Below are 24429 nucleotides of genomic sequence, written 5' to 3' on the forward strand. Positions count from 1 at the left end.
GCAATAATTTTTGACTATGTTTAATCATAAACCTCGTTATACGCGAATTTCAGTTAACGCGATTTTTTTTGGAACGTATCCCTCGCGTAGAGCGGGGTATTACTGTGTGTATATATATATATATATATATATATATATATATATATATATATATATATTCTTTTATGGCCCCCGCTATTGGGGACCTCTCCTTCCACCCCCTATTTAATTGGGAACAGGGTTTTGTATTTCTTAATATTTTTTTTCAGTAGAAATATTTTTTTGTTCTCGTCTTTCATAGTCCATTCCATACACAATATCTTTTTTCCTCCTTCTATTATTCTACAATTCCATCTTCCTTTCTCAATCATTCCATTCCTTTCGTACATCCACAAACACTTCAGTTGTCCATTTCTATTACAGTATCACAGTTTTAATTGGTTTAATTATTTTCTCGTGTACATCAATTTTATAACGGATTTTTTTACAATTTTTTTTAATATCAATGAATCTATTTTAATAACTTTACAATGTTTTATTCACCTATGTTTTGTTCCTATCTATTACGTATTCTGCTTCGAGTCTCGTTGGCAAGCACTCAGTTGACTTACAAACCAACAGACAGGACTATACTCGGAATAACTCTACCGACTTCGAATCGGGAATGAAGATAGACGAACTAAAGCATTAGATTCACTCTTTTAAAGTTTTTAAAACTATTAAAAATCACTTTTCTCTGGAATTCTTTCTCAGGGATTTATGAGCAACTACAGGTAACTGTACCGTACACGCTATATATTACAACATAGTGCAATTCACCCTAGTGTAATGTATCTAAATCATTTTAAAATTAAGATTTGTAAAAATGCCTGTTACAAGTACGTTGTCGAGGAAAATGATAGCCACTTCTAGACAAATGTGTAGTCACATTTGTACAGAGTATTTACAATATACACTACCATAACCATCTGCAGATATCGCGTCAATGATGACGAATTTAAATCGGCGTTCGAAATTCAAACGTCCGAGAAAATTAACATAAAAGTGTTGTAGCTGTAGTGGCCAGTAATAAGTGCATAAACTTTCACTGTCTTAAGGAAATTGTGAAGGTGATCACAAAAAATTCCGTCTGAGTTTGCTGTGATGTCTTCTCAGATCGTAGCGTGGTTTAAATTTAAGAATGCCATTATAAGGAGATTAGTCCGATTCTAGTTTCTATGAAATTTGACTCTTCAGATATTCTTCTTTTATCCTAAGAAGATAATAACATGAACGAATACGATATAAGTTTGTGCAAATACATACTCGTAGTAAATTTTGAATCTCAATGCTCGCTTTTTAACATTTTTATTTAACCACAAAACTCGTTTGCTGTGTCAATTACGACACTTCCTTAATTCTATTTATACTTATTCGAATATCGAACGTTTACCGTCACCGGGGAATCCCGATATTTCAATGTAGGCTATCATAAAAACTATACGATTCTCCGAATGCATTTTATAAATATTATTTTTTAAATTTGATTAATGGAAGTTTGACTAACGATGACTCTTTAATTCCAGCCCTCCCACGTTCAAGACCCTGACGCCGACCTCACGCACCCAGCTGAAGCAGCAATTGATGCGAGAGCATGCCCAGGAGCAACTACGAAGAGAGTCTCTTCAGGTGTGTACCTCTAAATACCCTAATACCTTCAGAACTAACACTTGGACCTTTGGACTACATTTCGAAAGACTTCTTACTTGACTGGACAACATATCGTGATGTATTTTTGTGTGTTCGAACAAAATCATCGTCATAATCAGTCGTTATACATCCACTGCTAGATCTCTTCAGATTTTTCCAATATCCTTAGAAAGTGGCTTTTATCATTAGCAAGATCGCCTGTTCCCCTATTGGGGTGATATCTTACGTTCTGCGTTGGACTAGATATGTTCTCTATTCGAGACCTGAATTCAATAACCTGGCATGGAAAACCATCCATAATAGCCGAGTTTTTAATATATAGCTACTTCCGCCAATGCAGCAGTAGTCGTGCAATAAAGTGCACTGCCAGCCAGCCCGCTAATAAATGCGCATGCGGCAAACAATGCATTATACAACTACCACCGTTAAATCACTCAACACGTGTTTCACCCCTCCACGGGGCATCCTCAGGAGTAATGTTACAATGTTACTAACTTATGTTTCGTGAACTTGTTTCTAATACTATTGACATTTGAGTAATTCCGTTTCAGACGCAACAGGGTCAGTCAAAGGATAATGGCGACGATAAGAAGAAGTCGAGTCCGACGGACGTGCCGCGCATCGCGCCCCACGTGGAGCTACCACCACAAGTTCTGCAGGTGACCACACCATATATAATAAATTAAAAATAACCTTTATTTCTACTATTAACCCTTTCTACTCCAATGTCGAGTGTCACTCGACACTGATTTTGTTCCACAAGCTCCACTGTCGAGTGATACTCGACATGGTGTAATACTTCTTTTTGCGGAAAATTTTAAAACAGGAAAGATTTTTGTTACTAAAATGTTTGAATCACGAATGAATGAAACATATTCTAGAATCGCAAGATACTTTAATTTAATTAAATTTAATCGATGCTACATAACAGCCTTGAAGTGGAAAGGGTTAAGTAGTAGTCGCCTGGCGTAGGCTTCTCTTAAATGCCTCCATCCGTCAGGTTCTCGTGCCTCACGTATCCGTAAGGGTATCCGCACCTAGCAAAAGGTTTCATTCCACCTTTCACTAGGTCATGGCATCCACTCTGTTAGGCCAAATTACCTGCTCTTATTTTTCCCACTGCTGGAGTACTCTCCACTGTATATACAACACAATGGCTACACAATCGGCTTCTGTTTTTTTTTTTTAAATGGAATTTAAAATATTTTAATGAATGAATTAAGAAATAAACACGAAAAATAGAAGAATATACAATTTAATTAAAGGTTTAAGCAAAACATTAAGTTAGTCAAGAATGAAGCAATATTGGGTTAGTAAATAATAAAAGAAAATAAAATAGCTATGATTATGTAAAAATAAAACTAGAAATGTAAATAAAATTCAATAGTAAAATGTAAATCAAATCGAAAAATTTAGTCGAAAGATATGTAGCAAACTGTGGTCTAGAAACGAAGGTGAAAGAAAGGTGATGCACGAACTATTTAAATGTTAAGAAAAATAGAGATTGTGAAGGACAGAATAAAATTATATTATAAGAGATTAATTTTAGTTTAATATTCTTTATTATAAACAATAAAAAATACATACATACTTGCAGAATAGTAAATAAAAAAAGTACACCTATCCCCCGATTTACACGGTAGATACGTTCCTGAGAAAAAGGTGTAAAAAGAAAATTAAAAATTTTCAAGTCAAAATCGTGTAAATCGAAAAACTTGCAGAAAATGCATAATTTTTCTATTTAACAGTTGTGATTTTTCTCAATATTTTTAGGTGTACACAGAAATAAAAATAAAATGCATTGACAAGTTAAAATATTTAATATATTACGGAAACAAAACCAAAAATAAAACCAAAGGTGTTTTATTATCCTTTTTCACTGTCAGAAGTTACTCTCATATTTTTTCGGAATCGAAGGTTCGAATTCACTTTCATCACTCGAAGTTATTTGTGCCGATTCGATGTTTGAAGTAGAAATATTTACATTATGAGAGATGGTAATAAAATCGGTTATTAAAACAACAAAAAACTCATTTGGAAAACCATGTAAAAGCGAAAACGTGTAAAACAAGTACCGTGTAAATCGAGGGATAGGTGTACAATGAGCGGTCTTATCACACGAGGCAATATCTTTCAAATAACCAAGAGATTGTGAAAAATGAAAGAAAAATCTAAAATAAAAGATAAATTTATTTACCACAGTTGTAAACTGCCCCACAAGAGGTCCCCAAAAAAGGGTTCCAGTAAAAAAATCACACACACACACCAGTAAAAAACATGGCGCTCTGTTTCAAACAATGCCTAAAGAAATTGACAAACCAGAAGTAATAACTCAACAAAGAGTAAACTCATTATTTTGCATCACGTATTTGTAATATTAATTAACATTTAACAGCTGCTAAGTCATGTCTGCTCGCGGAATACATTGTGTTACTTAGAACAATTATCTAAGTTTACCTAATAGATTATATTTTCTTACTTTTTAACCGAGCTAATAATAAAAAGGCTTGTATAATAACAGTCATTACTGTTTATTTTTTTCATATTTCTTCTACCTGTTTTTTCTAACAACGCTAGAAGATATTTATAGACGAATGTAAGTAACAAAAAATAATTGAAGGCCGCTTAAAGTTCTGGAATAAGGACCTCGGATGTGTAAAGCGGACAATTGACCTCAAGGTCCACGTAAGACAATAAATCCAACTTCCAAACTGTCCTCTTGAAAGTTTTAGCTTTATTTCGTTTAACAAAAAATACAATGTTATTTCAATATTGTGTCATATAAACTATTTTTCTGTTTTGATGCTCTCATTCAAGTGAAAAACGTAAGTACTTTTACATTATAAACTTGATAAATTAGAAAAAATTAATAGTGTCACAGTAAGATAAATTACTAATTATTATATATACTAATTAGTATATAATTATTGTTATTGAACTGGAGAGTAGAGTCATATTTCCAACAGTGGTTGATCATATGATGCATATGATAGTAACTGAAATTATTCTAAAAGTACGTGTTTTCAATTCTTCCTCATCACAATCGTTTTGTTCCTCAGGTGCGAACGGTGCTGGAGAACCCCACCAGGTATCATGTGATACAGAAACAGAAGAGCCAAGTGCGTCAATACCTCAGCGAGTCGTTTCAACCACAAACGCAGGTAATGTTTCAGTGATCTTGTAGTTCTGGAAACTTTTTACTAGTGGTGACACTTTTAATTTACTGGTAATTATAAACTTGTTTTCAATTTTCAGCACATTTCATCCACTGCAAGGCGAAAGCCTCCACCAAAGATATCTATAGGGGGACATACTATATCGCCATGCTTAGCAGACTATATTATGATATGCAGCGGACGCTGCTCTGGAATTTGGACGTGTCAATCCATAGAAGCTCACTACAAGGCATAAGTCTTCTTGAAAGATATCTATGTCATATATACCATAATGTGTGCTTGGCAGGTGAATTGGCAATCACGGTATGGTAGTACGATACGCAGAGGACACTGCTGTCCATCCTCTGGAAACTTGTTTGTGAGGAATAGCAATCAATGAATTATATAAGATTATATACGAGAATCAAACGGTGAAGTGAGATTTCTCTACTGCTGCTCAATTACCTGCTTATCTATACTGGTACCTGCGATCCAGAAAACGTAAAAAATATCAAGATGGCTAAAAACATGCAAGGAGCATGTCGTTTAAAATTAAGAAATTTTTTATCACTGTCATCGTCATGTACCTGTCCCAATACGTATCAACGCGTTGTAAATGTGCTGTTGGATGCGAATGTTACGAAATTCTAAAGTAGATTGGTCATAGAATCAAATGCTAATACTAATGAAACATGGGATCTTTACTCGCCTCTTAACTATGTGCACATATTTTTGATTTTTTCGGTGACAGCCAGAAAAACTGTGCCTATTTAGAAAATTGAGAAAAGGACCAATATTTAGCCACTTCCGCGCATGCAGTGGTAGTCGTGCAACAAAGTGCACCGCCCGTCAGCCCGCTGATAAACGCGCATGCGAATTACACAACGTGTTGAGTGATTTAACGGTGGCAGTGCGACAGTGCATGTGCGGAAGTGGCTAAATATTGGTCCTTTTCTTACTTAGGATGGACTTCCGCAAAATAACGCCTGATTCCATTAAATATTTATAAAATCTTTTGATCACCGGAAAAGTGGATGAAAGGTAACTTCAAAGTCAGTCGAGTCTCTAAGTCAGAACGCTAAACGCGTGTTGAATAATATCCTGAACCAATGTCGGTTGTTGTGGACTCTTATATTCGCCAGAGCAATATAAGAGAAAAATCCACTACCAGGTATATTTTCCATAAAAAGGCTTATGCAGAAGTTAATATAATACGAAATTTGTTTTTATCACCATCATCGTTAGGTGATAGACGCTTATTGTAAGGCATATACCTCCACTGAAGATCGTCATAATGACTAATCTTGTGTCGTATCCAGCGACTTCTTAGACTATGTTGCCGCTCCAACTGGTGGAAAACCTACCTAGGCTGCGTCTACTGACTTTTGGTCACCACTCGAGAATATTTCAGCCCCAACAGCTGATGCATGATCGTTATGCCCCGCCCACTATCAATTCAGACAAACGATTCTTGGTACTTCGGAATATGTTAACATACTTCTCCATATTATTAAAAAATGATATATAAGCATTTAATGATATGCATTACTATCTTGCAGGTTGCGACGAGCACACGCCCCGGGCCGGTGCAGTCCGCGCCCGAGATTTGCGCGTCCCCGGAACGCACCTCCACCTCCAGCCTCCTCAGCCCTGGTCTTTGTTCTTCCACTGCTCACACGTCCGAGGTCAGTATACAAACCTTACAGCTAACTCTTGACTAAATTAGGATACATCGAAGTATATTTATAAAAACTTGTATAGAGGAAAATTGATTATAGATGTAAAAGCATTGATGGGATGAATGTATATCTCATTCGTCAACAAAAACATAAAGCTTTTAAACCTATTTTCAATCATCCTAATAAAGACCACTTTAGACAGTAAAAGTAAGAAAAGGACTAATATTTAGCCACTTCCGCACATGCAGTGGTAGTCGTGCAACAAAGTGCACCGCCCGCCAGCCCGCTGATAAACGTGCATGCGGCAAACAATGCGAATTACACAACGTGTTGAGTGATTTGGTAGCAGTGCGACAGTGCATGTGCGGAAGTGGCTAAATATTGTTCCTTTTCTTACTTAGGAAAGACTTCCGCGAGGTAACGCCTGATTCCATTAAATAAACAGTAAAAGTGTACAGGGACAGATAGTAAACAATGATAAATTTTAATATGTATCAATCAGAATTTCAAAGAGAAGGAGAAATTAAAAAGAAAGAGAAATTTTAAACAGTATTTCAAAATCGCTTTTTCTTACAATATCATCATTACGTTATTTATTATTTCTGAAATCATCTATCACATATTTTTAATTCGAGAATACAATACATTAATTTATAATAAATAAGCTACAACCAAAGATAATGTTTATATTGTATTTAATTTCATATAAGTGAGATAATGTCTTGACTCCGATATCTCGTGGTGTAGACGGACGAGTTCCTTGAGGACATCTTGTCCCTGGACAGCGGCGCGGCTCGGTCATCATCAGGGCCACCTTCAGCCGCCAGCTCCGTGGCTGGGGATTGTGCCCTGCTCACCGATGCGGACATGCACGCGCTCGCCAAGGACCGACAGAAGAAGGACAACCACAACATGAGTTAGTATATACTCACTGATATTTATTCATTAATTTTTTTATATTGCTATGCACTTATTTACATTAAAGGTGATTGGTAGAAATACCGAAGTTACCGACGCTAATAAAATTGGTAGAAATACCAAAGTTACCGACGCTAATAAAATTGGTAGAAATACCAAAGTTACCGACGCTGATAAAATTTGGTAGAAATTTCAAAGTTACCGACGGTGATAAAAGAATGTAAATGTAAAAATAAAGCAAAATAAATAACTCAAAACATTACAAAATGTAAACCTGTGGTACTGTGATTGAAAGCGACGAAAGCGAGATGATGAATGAAAGAATTGATGAAGTATAAAAAAAGAATGTGTAAATCTCATTCAGAAGGAACAAAGACGAGAACGCAAATAATAAAGTTTGTGTACAAGAGGTCCTCAAAATGGGGACCAAAAAAAAACTAAGGTTACCGACGCAGATCAAAAAATTGCGCTTTGGAAGTGGCGGTGGGCGGTCACATGGTTCGTGTAACCATGAAGTGAAGTGGTGACCACGAGGTGGATGCGGCTCTAACTAGGTGGACCATCAAATCAGACAAGGTCATGAGATGCGTGCAGCTAAAACCGGTGATCGTGAAGATCTTTAGGGAGACCTATCTATGCCTTGTAGACATCTATCAGCAAACTTTATCCATTTTAGATCATTATAACAGGGGTGAGCAACCTTTTTTGGCCGGAGGGCCGCAGTTCCAAAAGCAGTGGGCCATGAAAAAAAAAAGTACATATTCAAGGTTCAAACCATGTTCTAAACGTAATTTATGTTCGTAATCAACCGATTTACAACCAAATAGACACTTTTATTATCTTTAAAGCCTTGATTCTAGCATTTTTTTTAAATACAAAAATAAATTAAAATTTACATGCCTCGAGGGCCGCATGCGGCCCGCGGGCCGCGGGTTGCTCATCCCTGATTTATAATGACTCATATATTCATTAGATGTATGCCAGAAGAACCTAATTTTATTGAAATTATGATCAAATTCAGCTCTCCTTTCATGGTTCCTTTGAACTTAAAATACATAATTACGAAAATTCCAAAAGCTCTCATCTGAAAACAGCCGACATCCAACTCAATCAGTTTTCGTGAGCACTATCCTCCTATATGAGACTCATTTATATTCGCATACACAATCCACTAAAAATAATACTTTCTTTACAAGTTTTTGCTTGAGTTATTGTCTGTGAAAGATTTACTAATTTTACGAAGCTTAGAGAAAGATTACAAACTTGTCTTTATTTATAGTTGAACATGGAAATATTACACAGGTTTCACTCGAGCGATACTGAAATTGTGTTGTTACAAAAACTTATCTATCTTGGATGAAATCACTCCACAGTCGAGTTACTTTTGGTGTTTTTTGTGATTTATACATGGTGTAATTGTCTACACTTCATATTGTTCAGGATATTGAAACACTACGGAATTAAATATAGAACAATAATATTCAATGCTCTTATATAAATAATAGCATCCAAATGGTGGATGTGAAAAGACAACGCTATTTCTGGTATTATTCATTCAAATGGGTGTACTACAAGGCTTAACATGTAGGCAGGTTTTTATTTCTTATATTTACGGTATGATTGTAAAAGATGAAACCGTTTTGATATGAATTTTTAATGACCACCGCTATTGGGGAACTCTCGTTCCACACCCTATTTTGTGGGGAACAGGGATTTACTTCCTTTATAAAATTTTTCACTTCCTTTTTATTATTTTCATACTCTTCTACCATTCTTCACAATCTCTATCATTCTGTTCTTTTCTTCCATAATGCTGTCTATTTTTCTCTTCCGCTCTAAAATCTTTTTATCCATCCTCAATTATTGCAGTTTAGTTTCGATAGTGGCCTACTCTATCCTTCTCATTCACTCATTCCTATCCGGCTTTTGGTTTCAAAGGGAAGCCCTCTAAATGCAGGGCATTCTACTACCACCTTGATCACGGTCTGGTCCACTCGGTTCACAGAAGCATAACGGATCCTCCTTGAGCTTAAAGCTATGAAGTTACTCGGAGAATCCCCCGTGCCCCGTGAAGAGCTGGACCAAGACCGCGTCCACTTCTATGCTCCTATTCCATTAGTCAAGGGAGAACCCTTAGCCAAGGAAGAAGCCTAAGCTTATATTTAAATATAAAATTATATTTAAATTCACTATAAGCTCTTATCATTTTCCAGTTGAAAGGCGTAGAAGATTCAACATAAACGATCGGATAAAGGAATTGGGGACTCTACTGCCGAAGACCAACGATCCGTTCTACGAAGTGATAAGAGACGTGAGGCCGAACAAAGGGACGATCTTGAAGAGCAGCGTGGACTATATCAAATGCCTGCGCGACGAGGTCAACAGGCTCAAACAGAGCGAACAGAGAAGGAAGCAGATTGAGTTGCACAATAGGAAATTGATGCTTAGGATACAGGTAATTATGAATTACATTTTGTCCTCTGGAGATACACAGAAGAGCTACGGTCACTAACGTAGCTCTAAGAATTGCTCGTCAGAAATTACAGTGGGCGGGGCAAATCGCTCGTGCAATCAATGGACGTTGGGATTGGTTCTCGAGCGACTACCACGTGCCAGTAGACACGGCATGTGCGGGATTCCCAATGGGTGGACTGGATAGTCAAAGTCGTGGGAAGTCACTGGATGCGAGTAGCGCAAGACCAGACAACCTGGCAACCTTTAGGAAGGCTGACATGATGATGGTGACTGATTTGACTTTAAACAAAAAAAAATTAAAAAAAATTAGTAAAATACAACAAATGTTTTCGATATCTGCCTACTGAAAGTAGTTTATACAAGTTTTTTTTACCCGGTATTTCAGTGCATGTACATTGATTGCAAAATATAAATTATTTTTCATGGTCACACTGTCGTAAAGATTTTTACTTATTAGTTATCTATATATCAAGATAAACAGTTACAAAATACATATCATTTATATAAAAATAGCAATTTTCTTCATTTAGGTAACCAGAGCAGGATGTTGTGTTCGTTTCTCAATGTGGTAACTGGATATTGCAATATAAAATTTTATTATCTGCCTCTCTAGTCGTTTCTAGTATTATACAAGGTGTTTAAATAGGTGTATAAGCTTTAAATGGATAAATGTAATTATTTATCAGCAAAATAAACAAAAACTCTTACTTATTTTTAATCATCCTGTATAAAGTGATTGCTCTAAATCATGGATGCAAAGACCGCGGCCCGCCGGTCGAATATTGGTGGCCCACCGATAGCAAAAATAATACTCTCGTACATTCGAGAAATATTGTATTCTATTCCAGAATAAAACCAAAAGAATTTAATTACCTATACTTCTGGCGGCCGGCCCGCCATCGGTTCATGATTTGCCCGAGTGGCCCCTAGTCTTAATAAATCTGTGCAACCATGCTCTAAAACATGTTATATAAATTTATTTTTTATATTGTAATGCGACTGGCTTGTAACTTCAGCCAGTATAGTCTTAAACACAGATTATAAACAATAATTAATTTTAATATAGTAGTAATTCGAATTTTGAATGTTATTTATTATTTATGAAACTATTTATTTTTGAATAAAGTGTACTGTACATTCATATCAATAAAGCCTATTTATTTATAATTAAACACCTTTTATAAAGATTTATGTTTCAATAATATCTAACAGGAATTAGAAAGGTTGGCGCGTGTGCACGGGCTGCCTTTGGGTGGGGAAGGCTGGAGCGGCGCTGACGGCGAGGAGCCCTTCGAAGCCTCCAACGCGGCGCCGGTGCCTCCGCCCCCCGAATCGGCACCAGTACCCAGTGCCAATGTTACCAGCGCTCCTACGACGCCGGTTAGTGTTGCCATTATTAAAATAAATATTTATTTATTTAAATTTTTAAGATAGCTGTTATGCTATTTGGCAAGATTACATCGGATAATATATAAAATAAAATCGATTCGCATCTCGTACTACAGAGGAACGTGACCCTTTTTGGAATTTTAGTTGCGCTAGTTACGCCATCTATACTGATCTTCGATGATGTATATTTCTTCGAGTACTGTATCGTGCTTGGTTGGAATGTGTTCAGACCAGCTCATATGACTACAGTCTCGTGGTCGACGTAAAAAGAAGATTAAGTAATAGGATATCAGAAATTTGGAAAAATTTTACTTCACGGTATTGTTAGAAAAAAATTTAGGAAACTAATTTGTATTTATTATCTGTCGGATAATTATAATGAATATAAAATATTAAAATATACATTAAATGCCTTGTCGACAAGTGTAACGCAAGACGTCTACCTATGAGGTAGACAAAAATGACCTCTCAAGCTCATCAGAGGACGCTTGATGTAGACACTACCAACCGGTCTTATTGGGAATCTATGGTATGTACAGAAGTGGACATTTTATGATACGATATGGTGATAAAAAAATGCCTTATTTCAAATGTACATATTATAGTTCCAATGTAAGTGACAATCATAAACGCATTCATGTACATACTTAAATCAATTTATGTTACTATAATATTTGAAGCAGGACATTGCATTGTGAAAAAAAAAACACCAAAAAACAAGACACTATTAAATTATCTTAAAAAAAACTATAAAAAAATAAAATAAAAAGATGTGCTTTTTATTACTGGCCATTAGGATTACAATACTTTTTTTTATATCAAATCATATTTGCCTGAATTGAAATTCGAACGCCGATTTGAATTCACAATTTCTTCTTCAATCATTATTAGTGTATAAATCAAATTAAAATATTCTTTATTCGAATAGGCTGTTATTACAAGCACTTTTGAATCCTCAATTAATATAAAATATCAATATAGTCAGTTCTATAGAAAGCTACAGACTCGTAGGGCAGTTCTTGTTGAGAAAAGCTGACGAGTAATTCAACAGTTGCTCTTTACAAATATAGTTATACAATGAGTCCACTACAATAATTAGCTTCCAAAATGAGCATCTAGTATTCTTAGATAGAATGACTTATTTTTTGAATAGAATATTTTTGTTATTGCTTTTAAATGTCACCAGCGGCCTTGTACCATGAGTGATGTACGTGTGTATATTTCCAGGAGGTGGTGCTTCCAAAGCGGGAGCCTGCGTCTGCTATGGACGTCAGCGAGGCGCCGGACTTACTGCGAGACATGCCCCCAGCCGACTGCCTGCCGCCTCTAGATGCCCTCGGTGACTATCTCATTACCATTCCATCTTGACACATCTTGACATTTTTTAGGTCATAAAGAATAAACTAAAATTGTAACACTTAATATTCTGGAGGAATGTAGATGAAAACGAGGTGATGTATGGAAGGAAAACAAGGATTGGAAAGACTTTCAAGAATACGAGAGGATAATAGAAGTACGAATGAAAGACATTGAGATGTTGATTGAAATAAAAAGTCTCGTGAAAAAGTTGTTACACTAAAAATATGTACCTGCCCAACCTCGATAGGGTAGTAAAAGAGGAAATAAATACTGTATGATAAAGACATTTATAGTAAGAAAAGGACCAATATACAGCTACTTCCGCCAATGCAGCAGTAGTCGTGCAATAAAGTGCATAAAGTCCTTGTAGGCGTACCAAGAGTTTTGACACAAACTTTCAAAGTCAAACTAAAACAACACAAACAAACAAAACAAACAAACAAACAAACAAAACAAACAAACAAAAATATAACAATCTGATGGCAACGTCATTACCCCAGAATACTAACCCAGGTCTCTTCACGCCTTCATCTAATTGTCGCTATCCGTCAGGAGAATTGTTGGTCAAACAAGAAACCGTAAAAATAAAATAAATTATATGTCTTGTAATAATAATTATTAAAAATATTCCAGATGGCCTAAAACTAGGATCCTGCTCACCATTAGGGCGAGAAGGATTATCGGAAGGACTCTCGGAGGGCCTATCCGAGGGTCTACCTGAGGGGTTATCGGAAGGCCTGGCGCTAGGCTGCCTTACGCCGGGCCTGTGCCTGGATCCCCCGCCCGATATGTTCGATCACAAGGACATCAAGGTAACAGCATTTGTACGTAAATTTTTTTTATTATTTATACTTACTTAATTTTTAATTTTCTTATTTAATATGTTCATTTATAGCATAAGAACATATTTCAGATGTTTTCTCAATTCCCAAGGTTGAAGCAAAGGGAAATCAACACTGTTACACCAATATTGATTTTTTTTCTTATTATTTGCTGGTGTGGACCCTTGAAAACTTTATACAAACAAACCTGTCCCAATAGATTGACTCTATATTTAGATTTTTTATAGTTCCGTTTTTTTCAGTTTTTATACTCCCCCTATCGCAGGTAGACAGGGAAAACATTTTCTTAATAATTTATTCACATTATAATTTTTATTTTATCTCTCTTCATTTTTTCCGTCTCTATCTCTCACTAGTTTTTCTTTTTTTACATTATCTTTCAATCCTTTCCATATCCTGTTACCTCTCTTACATCGCCTAACAACCTTCGCCATTTTTTCTGGATATTGATTTTTTTCAATTTTTTTCTCTATCTCTATTCTCTTGCAGGTAGAGAATGCCTATAAGACATTAACTATAGTGAGCTTATTATGAGGCCTTCATAATTTTAGTCGCAGGTACACTGCTGAATATAACTCCCCCATAGATTTTTAATAAGACCTGTTGGTAGCCATTCACATCCTGCGTCTTCCTTAACAAGTTTGTCGTTTTACCTTGTAGGTAGAAATCCCACGCTGCGCATCACGTTCCGAGGTGCTTGCCTTTTTCTTTGACTTTTTGCAAGTCATAATGACTTTAAAAAAAGGTTACCAATATATTTTAGAAGCAAAACTCTGAAAGTTAAAAAAAATGTGTTGGATTAACTATTGGAGTATCTACGAACAGACTTTTCTAAATAGTGAGAGGATGTTCAAAGGTCTCTATCATAGATTTCCAAAATAATCAATTTTTGATATCAATAAAAAAACTCGTAGAGTTAATATGGAAAGAAATATTTTATGATAAAAATAATCCGGAACGCAGATAGAAGAGCGAGACGGATGTCTATCATCATTTCAGCCATGTAACGTCCATTTCTGGACATAGGCCTCCTACTAAAATTTCCTATAAGACTTTCTGGGTGTAGCCTGTGTTCAGCTTCTTTCGATGCCATGGTTAACATCGTTATTTCTACCCTAAGTTCGGACTTTAAAATTTTTCAATTAATTTGTAATTTCTACCTAAATATAAACCGTCTCTATACTTTCTTAGCTTTTATGTAAATATACATCTGAACATACAAAATTATTTCCGGCAATGACCATATTGGTTTTGATTCTGGTATAAAAATCTGTTTATACCAAACAAGTTTGTTCGATCAACAGATGCGACTGTCTCCATCACCTGGACTGCTGGGGGGTGATGACAGCGATGCTGTGCTCAACCTGGCGCAGATTGAGGACCTCATGGATGACGATTCTCACAACCCAGTCACACAGGGTACGTTCGTTATGCGCTTTCGAGTCTACAATTATTTTAACATTATAAGTAAGCTCTACTATAGACTCGGAACGCTGATCTGTTAAAAAGAGCCGGCTAGAAACTCAACAGTTGCTCTTTCAAATCAAATTTAATAATTCCTCACATGTACATTATAATATGAATGATGTAAATGACTCAAGAAACCAAGTTCCAGTTAAAACTAAGAAAAAGTAGGTTTAAAACATGTTGTGGAACTTTATTATATATGCCTACACAGATCCATGAATAAATAATAATTGTGAAATGCATTGTTACAAAAGAAAAAAATCATAAATAATTGAATTTTTCTCGTATTGTCTATATACGACCATACGCACACATACAGATATATCGTTCCAAACAATTAAATATGTTTTTATGTGTTTGTCTATTTATTATTAATATACTTTTTAATTTTTTATGCGTTAATAAGTTAAATTACTGTAATTATTGTGTGCGATAATTATATTATTAATATAAATGATTGTTAAACAATTTCTCTTTCAGGTTGAAATAATTTAACCTTGTTAAACCGGAACCTCTCGTATTACACTAGCGTATATTAATAAAAATGTGCAGGTGATCCCATGCTGTGTTCGTCTCCCACGTCGCTGGGACTAGGTCCAGAGTCCGCCCTGCTGCATGATGACACCCAGTCCTTTACCCACCACCAAGGTGAGAACTAACCTAAAAAACCTAAAATTCACTATGTATACTTGAAAATATATACATACTACACTAATCGTTTCCCAAATTTCACAATAAAAACAGTTTAATGGACAAATATCCATTATTATATTATATGATACGGTAAGACGTTTATGTTACTTTTTAACTTTTATAACATATTAATATATTATTATGTATGTACATAAGTGAAAGAGACAGATGATTCTAGTGGGCGTGAATGATTCTATAAAAATAATATAATGATGCGTTTAGATGCCACCGTCTTTTAGTATTAATTTTTATTATTTTCGCATATTTATAATTGATTAAGCAACATATTGACGAAAGACAAATAAAAATATGTGACTAAAGGTAAAAACTTATATAAGCTTTCAATAAGTGAATTTCTTTTCTTAATGCTAGAGAAAAACTTTAACCGCTGTTTCAAAATTGTATTAAAATGTAAGGATGCGTTTACATACATCTATTTTTTATATGCACAAGTAACAATTTATTTATTTAATGTTTTCTTTCATAAATGATGATGCTTATCTGTCGTTAAGACCATAGGTAAACTTTCGCAAGATCTAGACTTAATATATACACCCAATGTATAAGTTGAGACTTAACAATTACTTTCGTTTTAGGCTCAACCCTGCTAAGCGAGGGTCTGGGTCTAGGTACCTCGCTGTCTCTAGGAGACAGTTGCCTGCCTGGACTGCTGATGGGCTCCCACCATTCGCACCATCACCACGCGCCTCATTCTCCGCGGTCTCATCCGCGGCCTTCGTGCTTCGATATGGACCTCGGCGCGTAACCTCCTATATGTAGGCCTCCAAGCGGTAAAGCATTCGGAACTAATGGCCCTGACAACCATACACCGACATATAAACCACGTCTACATCGGATATACATACATTCATATAAATTTATATAAATATATACACAGTGTAATTTTTAAATTTTGAATTGAATTTAAATACGTACACTGGCAGTATGATATATTCGCTTGAGATAAACACGTTAATGATATTAACATCAAAGATGTCAGACAAATTCATACAATTGTATGTACTTCCATACAATAAAGCAGGACTGGATTAAACAACCATATTTAGAGACAGATAATTAAAAATATTGATATCGAGTTCGTCTTTGTACAAATTGTACACATACCAATAAACAAACAAACATTGAAAGATATTCGAAATATATTTATATAGGGTACGTTATCACATACAAATATATTTACAATACAATAAGTCACTTTCTCAGCTGGAGTAAGATTTACAAGTGTACTACAAGTTTTAACATTAACGTAGTATTAAGACAAGAGCTTTAAAAGCTGCCATATTCTGTTATCCAACGGTTGTCAAAAAGCTATATTTTAAAAATCATTTAAATGCATATTGCATATTATTAAGTACAACATGCACAAATGTAAAGCCGAGTTTACACTAATGTGAAATTTATCATCAGAGCTATGTCTTTATAATTATTTTTATATGTAATTGTAAATGTATGAAAATTGGATATTGTCAATGTGAACGTATCTTTATAATTCATATGCTATGAAAGCGAAAGTTTGTTTATATAATTGTCTCTTTTCGATAACTAGAAAACCAAGTACACTAGAACGAAACGGAAAATCATTTAAATTCATTCTTATCATTCATATTGATATTAGGCAGTAGATTGGGCAGTTATTTGGTTCTAAAAGTAACAATAGGTTATAATAAAACCTTACAATTGCATATCATTAGAAACAACAATGTCACAAATGTTGCAGTAAATCTTCAAGAGAATATAAACCTTATGTATTGAAGATAAAGGTGAATTTAGATAAATAGAAAGTACATATGACAGTGCGAATTTTTATATTTCACTCTAAATTGTCCATTTTGGATAAATTTGGGGCCATAAAACAAGAGTTCCTCCGCGAACGGTGAGCCATATAATTAATTAAGAACGTTACCAACTCAGGCATCTGATGCCCCTGTCTTAGCTTGTCTATGGCGTGTGGATGTATTTTGAAATTTACTTCCCTGTCCATCGACCATAGACATGTAGATTTAGCGTTTTATAAACCCGCTATAAGCTACTAGCTTTAATGCTATCGCTGAAAATGTTTTAGCTATATTTATATTAAACTTACTATGAACATAAAACGCTCTATATCTATGTGTCTATTGTATTGTGTTAACTCGATGGATATTTTCTGGGACATGTATATGATACATGGTGCTCGATTTTGTATGTTATTAAGATCTTGCCATCTACGGAGACGCCTTTAACTTTCTTCATATTAACTTAATCTAGTTCTTTGTCTTTTCAATAATTAATACTTTGTTTCTTTATATCCATTAAGCAAAAAACTAGTATTAAAATACCTTTTTTCCTCTGTACAGACCGCATTAGTAATTTAAAAAAAAAATATGGAAACCGCTTTACCCTACAAATAGACCACAGCTTGTCGTTTCATTCCATACGCGGCAAAAATTGTATTTTTTAAAAATCTTTTAATAATAATAAAACTCTTCCACTTTATGGTTATTTATCGTTGTCAATCAGCTTTGCCACGCCCACTAATAAAATTAGAAAGCCGTGTCCACATCAAACTATACTATTCAGAAACTACTGACTCATGTATTAAAACACTATATTTCAAAGTTGATATAGACAACAGATAGAGCTTAAAGTTATAAGGGGGTGTTAAAAAACTATAGTGCTATCGCTTCTTAGGTAGGCCCGCCGATAGAGGCAGGTCGCCCCGATTGTCATTCCCTCGGCCCCCGCCACGCTTCCCTATGGCGCGGTACAACAGTTACGGTCACTAATAATAATAGACATAAGAACTAGAAAAAGAAAGGATCGACAAGGTGTTTCTTCGTGATGGCGATCGTTTTATATATGTGTATTTATATTAATATTTATATATATATGAAAACTGGGTATTTTATTAGTGAAGGACCACGATATTAATGTTATATACAAATGTGATACGATATATTTTTAGATGATATTTATCAATTATAACGAATTGTATTCTATTTTAAATACAAAATAGTTAAAAGTGCCTTTCTCGTTGCGAATTTCGCTTTAAAGTTAATAATAATATATATATCTATTAAGTGTAAATAAACTAAGTTGTTGTTAGAACACTGGTTGATGACGTCACGTATGCAACAGTCGTTCGTTAAGTTTGATTTTTCTTTGAATTTAGAATCGCTGCCAAAAAAAATAACTGTCCGTACAGATATAAAGCCTTTTAAAAATCATCAATACGTAATTGTTGTATAGGTTACGTTTTTTTATTTATTATCTGTTGTTAGAAAATGTTAATGGATTATTATTGTAGGCAGCTGAGAGGAAATTTCATCCATGTATTAGAGTCGTTAATTCTTTGGCATAATAAATAAAGATGCCTTAGGATGCCCACTACTGGGCATTGTATAGGACCGATAGAAGCAAAACAACATCTAGAGTCTTAACAAGTTTCTCTGTGCGCTTTACATATATATATATATACACAATATAGATAAAAATTATTTAAAAATGTGCCTTAAAGACATTATAAACTACCTGTAATAATTAAAAAGTTTGTACGTATTAATAAAACAATAATTAAAAACGAATTATAAGAAAAAAGAGGGTTTCTGCAGATAATAAAAAGATGAATTCAATATGCTTCATTATCTGTGGAGATTGTTAGAACAAAATCAATGTTTTATTATCTGTATTAACATACGGCTCTGATATACAGGATGTTATTTTGTTTCGCATATTTAATTTTCTGTTATTGTTATAATTGTGTGACGTGAGCTGTGAATTCTGTGTAGTTGGATCGCTCGAATTTTGTCGTGTAACTGTGTTTCGTATACCGCGTTATATTTTTAATCAAAAACGCTCTATATCTCGCGTTTAATTAAATTTTGATTAAATTTTAATTTTCATATATTTTCGTTACAGGTTTTAAATTAAATTTTATGTTATTTCGTTGTGAATATAATGATTTAAATGCGAGATGTGCGTTCAACATTTTAACATGAAAACCTATAGATTTGTTTCATATATGTATATAAATAAAATTGTATTATTAGCGAATTATCATATGAAATTGTTTATATTCGTAGGCGAATTCTTTTTTTTTTTTGTTAACATATACATCGATTATTATGTAGTTGAAATTGTATTGAAGTTTAATGTATATGTATGACAGTGTAGTAATGTATATCGTGCAGTGTTGTTCCGGATGGACTATGCGGATTTATGGTGCCTTAAATTATAAAAATAGTTCTAAGTATAACATTTTTAAATAATGCAATGAATGAATTTACTTCTCAACGCTCTATAGATGGACTTTGCCTGGTCTTTTGCGATGCGTATCGGGGCTGACGGCCTGCGAGACAGAAAGGTTCCTTGCGTTAGCAAAATAACAAATAATGAACTAAATGCTCGATACATTTGTGACGTCATAAATCTGCAATAGACCTTGTATTCTAAACTCGTAGAGGATTGTTTCCCAGCAATGGGCACATTAGATTCGTTACAAAATAACATCGTATTTAGTCCGATTTATACATGTTTGTGAACGCAAACGATTAGCACAAATTTGTGTCACTCTGTATGAATGTTATTTAATATTGTATGAGATTACTTTTAAAAAAAGAAAAATATTGAAGTACAAAAGAGAGTAAAGAAATTTACTTGAATATAACTGGTGTTTTATTTGAACAATAAATACCTATTCGATCGCAATGTTTCAATGAGTCTTTTATTTATTTTGACAACTTGAGATATAAATTAAATATTTTCATGTCTTTGGGCGCTGGGAAGAGAGCAGAGCAATCTCTAACAAATATGTTTACGAGTAAGTATGTATCCTAATTGAATTAAAATACTGAAGAAAACTGAAAGTCGCCGCATCTAACTAGTATACTTAAAGACTGGACATAGGGCGACGTTAAAATAAATAAATACATTTAAAAAACTTTTAAGTTAAACGGTTTTTTGATACCCATATTGTGGTGGTTGTGGAAAAATATGTACCTAGTCCGCCATATTGGAACGGCGTCCATCTTGAATTTTAAATTTTGACATAATCATCGTGTTTTACTAGTGTAGCCCTTTCATTTGATACCCATATTGAGGGGGTTAAGGAAAAATATGTAATCAGCCATTTTGTATCGGCGGCCATCTTATATTTATAATGTTATTGATTTTATTATATTGTATTGTCATCTAAATTAAATGTGTGTACCAAATTTCAGATCAATCTGACAACGGGAAGATGTTTAAATTTCAATTTCTAATTTTGACCCAAATAAATAAACAAATAAATTCCGTACGGGTCGAACTAAATAAAACCGTTTAAATTAAGATATTTTTTTTTATATTATCAAGCAAAAACGTGTGCAAAAAATCATAAATAATGAACGTAAATATAAAACAAAGGTACGAACGCTAATGTCTGTGGAACATAGATCCTTATAATAAAAAAGTAAAGTAAGCCTGTTGCAGATGAAAAGCCTATATTATAATTTTCTTAAACTGGAATAAACTACTGCCAATGTGGCATTTACGAGTTCAGCCAATTCAGAGAAAGGGGGAGGCAGAAGTCTCTTTACCTCTTTTTAGGTAAAGGTTCATGGCGCAAGCCGCTTTGCTTCACTGTATTGAATTATATTTGAGAAATTTCATGACGATACGCCAAAAAGTATATTAAAAATGGTTCTGACATTTGCGCTGTATATCAGCAATAGACTCGTCGTCTATTGCTGTTATGTTCCTCAGCGAGCTCTAAGTTTAAGTTTGTGCGATCGGTATGTTTAAATTCTGTTTAATCAGTCTTGTTTGTATTGAACATGACGCAAATTTAGATCAGCTTGTACAGACCGAGATACGAGGACCTCATGATTGGTATGTTGGTAGCACTGGGGCAGCACGTGCCATAGTGCTACCAACATGAGAAAATTTCTAGTTGGTGAATTTTTTTCTGGTAATCATATCTCGCAGATATGTAATATAAATTGATCTCTACCGACTCTATTAGGTCTTCCGGGATTTATTTTCTCATGTAAAGATATAACGGAATGTACCGACCTAGCTTTACATGGACTTTTAACTTTGAAAACCTTTTTTTGACCTTTGAAAAGGTTTATTTCAATTGGATAAACTAATAATCGAGTATTTAACTAAGGCAGATGTAGAATTATTGGGTCATGGTCGTTACATAGCACCCCTAAATAGTATCCCTATATAGCACCATGCGAATTTTCACTCACAGATTACATTGATTAGAAAACATTGTGAAATACGGTTTGAAAATGATAATGAAGTGGTAGGGAAATTTGAAAACTGCCTAATTTGTCAAGGGTTCTTCTTTAAAAAAAAAAATTACGGGTTCATATAAAATTTTGTTTCGTCACATATAGGCGACAGTATTTAGCTATGAAGTAAGTAATAAACCTGGGAACACGCTTGAAGTTATTTACAAATTTTTGTGTACAGTTCTCGGAAATTCTTACCGAGTACTATCTCGAATTAACTAGAACCTTATCCGTAGTATAAATAAGTGTACTTCCCGTGTCGACAGGTAAGTGTTGTTTTACGAGTTATAAGATTAAAATCAACGATCAGTGATACAAAGTGACTATTTGGCAAGTTATTTGGACAGTGGTTTCTTGAGCGATTTGGAAGCGTAGTTTTGACTGCGCGAAAGTATACTTTGTATTAAAGTAGGGTGACCATCTGATTTGTGAATAAGGGATTCCTTGTCCAATGGTGTTTCATTTCGAGTCAGAACCCAACAGTATGTATAGTATACAAGGAAATAATAAACATTGTGGAATAAACTATAGCGTGGATTTCAATTGCATGTATAGTACCAACATTGTGAGCATATCGCATCCACTTGTATATGGGTCCACAATTATATATTTTTACATTTCCATTATAACAGAATCAAACAGTTATATATAAAAAAACACTACGAAGTGTAGTCCGTTTATAGTAATTTTTTTTATTTGATACACTACTTGGAAAAAACAAATGGCATACTTGTAAAATTATTAGTAAAACATAGTAAACAAACTTATATATGTAAAGTGACGTATCTAGTAACGCAAGAAGTACATTAGAGGACATATGGTCTGTCAAAAGATTACTTAGTAGGAAAGGGCTTATATTCACATGCACACGCCCAGGCCGGTTAAGAGGTAGGTTCTAAGATGCTTACTCAGGTTCAGGGGCTAAAAAGCGAGGCAGTCATCGTTGTCCATCGAACAACAGACACACAGAGTAAGCTGAGTGAGTGTTTGGCACTAATCGGTGTAACATTACTCCTGAAGATGCCCCGTGGAGGAGTGAAACACGTGTTGAGTGATTTAGCGGTGGTAGTTGTGTAATTCGCATTGTTTGCCGCATACGCATTTATCAGCGGGCTGGCGAGCGGTGCACTTTATTATACGACTACTGCTACAAAGCGGAAGTAGCTATATATTGGTCCTCTTCTTACTTAGAATGGACTTCCGCAAAATAACGCCTGATTCCATTGAATACTCATGATGATGAGATGATGAGACTCAAGATGCGATCGCAAGATTCATCGATGTGACGAATACGCATTCGAAACAGACACTGGCGCAAAATATAAAGATGGCAATATGGAGTAGGGATGAGGAAGTGGTTACACAAACCGTGATGTTAAAAATTAACCTAAATGCAAAGACGACGACAGCATTACTGAAGCGCCCGAATGCAAATCTTCGTTATTTAAAACAAAACATTATGGCCGTAGCCACCGGTTGTACAAGCGATGTGACCCTCCTACTGCCATTTGTAGCTAGCAATTCTAAAGTCTACTTCGGTGACCCTTGCCTGACTTATTTTTTATGTTTATCATAAACATATATATATACTAGCTGATCCCGCAAACGTTGTTTCGCAAAAAAAATTAAAGTTTTTAATTAACAAATGTAAGATAAGGGTTGATCGTAGAGGGGTGAAAATTTAGGTTTGTATGTATTTTTGTATGCTGTATCATAATAAAATAAAAACCAAAAAAATTGTCTAAAAATTAAAAATAAAATTTAGGGGTGGACCACCCTTATCACTTAGGGGTATGGAAAATAGATAGTAGCCGATTCTCAGACATACTGAATACGCATGTAAAATTTGGTGAAAATCGGTCAAGCCGTTTTGGAGGAGTTCAAGTTCGAACACCGTGACACGAGAATTTTATATATTAGATATATATATGTGTGTAAATGTGTGTGTCGAAAAGCCGAAAATAGTGTGCCAATAGTTTTTTATCTGTCCATATTTTGCTACGACATTTGAAGTGCCTTTTTATATGATATACGGTTTCAATTTATTGCTAACCGCGTAGACTGGCAAGACGGTGGAGATAGCTAAACGTCAAGATATCTGTTGTCAAATGTCGTGTACGTTTTGTCAAAACCTATTACTTTGTGAAAGCATACACAGAATATTACAAAGGCGTCTCTCTTATCTCTCTGCTCACATACGTATCTCAGGTGGTGTATAAATCAAGCATCTGTTCAGAAATTTATGCTCAAATTTCATTTTGTAATTTTATTACTTCATTATTTATGTCAATGCATTATTATAAGTGGATTACCATAATTCGTTGTAGAAATTTTATTTACTTTTATGAACTTACAACTATAATATATTCAAATGAATTGAAATGTTAACGGTTTTTACTATAAATAGTTTCAATAAACTCGATACGATTTGACCGTGTAAATTATAAATCGATATGTCCAACGATCCAACGGACCCACGCTCGGCGAAAAACATTATGCTCGGACC

At 34.6% G+C, this 24429-nt stretch overlaps 1 protein-coding gene across 1 annotated transcript in view; it reads left to right on the forward strand.

Moving 5' to 3' along the window:
• The window catches only part of Mitf (transcription factor Mitf), a 184265-nt gene extending 163984 nt beyond the window's left edge, over window positions 1-20281 (forward strand). The window contains exons 2-13 of the mRNA XM_068768556.1: window positions 1545-1647; window positions 2220-2327; window positions 4728-4829; window positions 6383-6508; window positions 7250-7418; window positions 9634-9875; window positions 11108-11275; window positions 12512-12623; window positions 13277-13455; window positions 14790-14904; window positions 15505-15600; window positions 16242-20281. Of these exons, the coding sequence (XP_068624657.1) occupies window positions 1545-1647; window positions 2220-2327; window positions 4728-4829; window positions 6383-6508; window positions 7250-7418; window positions 9634-9875; window positions 11108-11275; window positions 12512-12623; window positions 13277-13455; window positions 14790-14904; window positions 15505-15600; window positions 16242-16411 (1690 nt within the window). The 3' untranslated portion in view covers window positions 16412-20281. The remainder of the gene's footprint in view (window positions 1-1544; window positions 1648-2219; window positions 2328-4727; window positions 4830-6382; window positions 6509-7249; window positions 7419-9633; window positions 9876-11107; window positions 11276-12511; window positions 12624-13276; window positions 13456-14789; window positions 14905-15504; window positions 15601-16241) is intronic.
• The last annotated feature ends 4148 nt before the right edge of the window (window positions 20282-24429 follow it).

This window comes from Battus philenor, unplaced genomic scaffold, assembly GCF_028537555.1.
Source record: "Battus philenor isolate CCGP_79_NKW_IND1 unplaced genomic scaffold, ilBatPhil1.0.hap1 SCAF_26, whole genome shotgun sequence".
In the NCBI taxonomy this organism is placed as follows: domain Eukaryota; kingdom Metazoa; phylum Arthropoda; class Insecta; order Lepidoptera; family Papilionidae; genus Battus; species Battus philenor.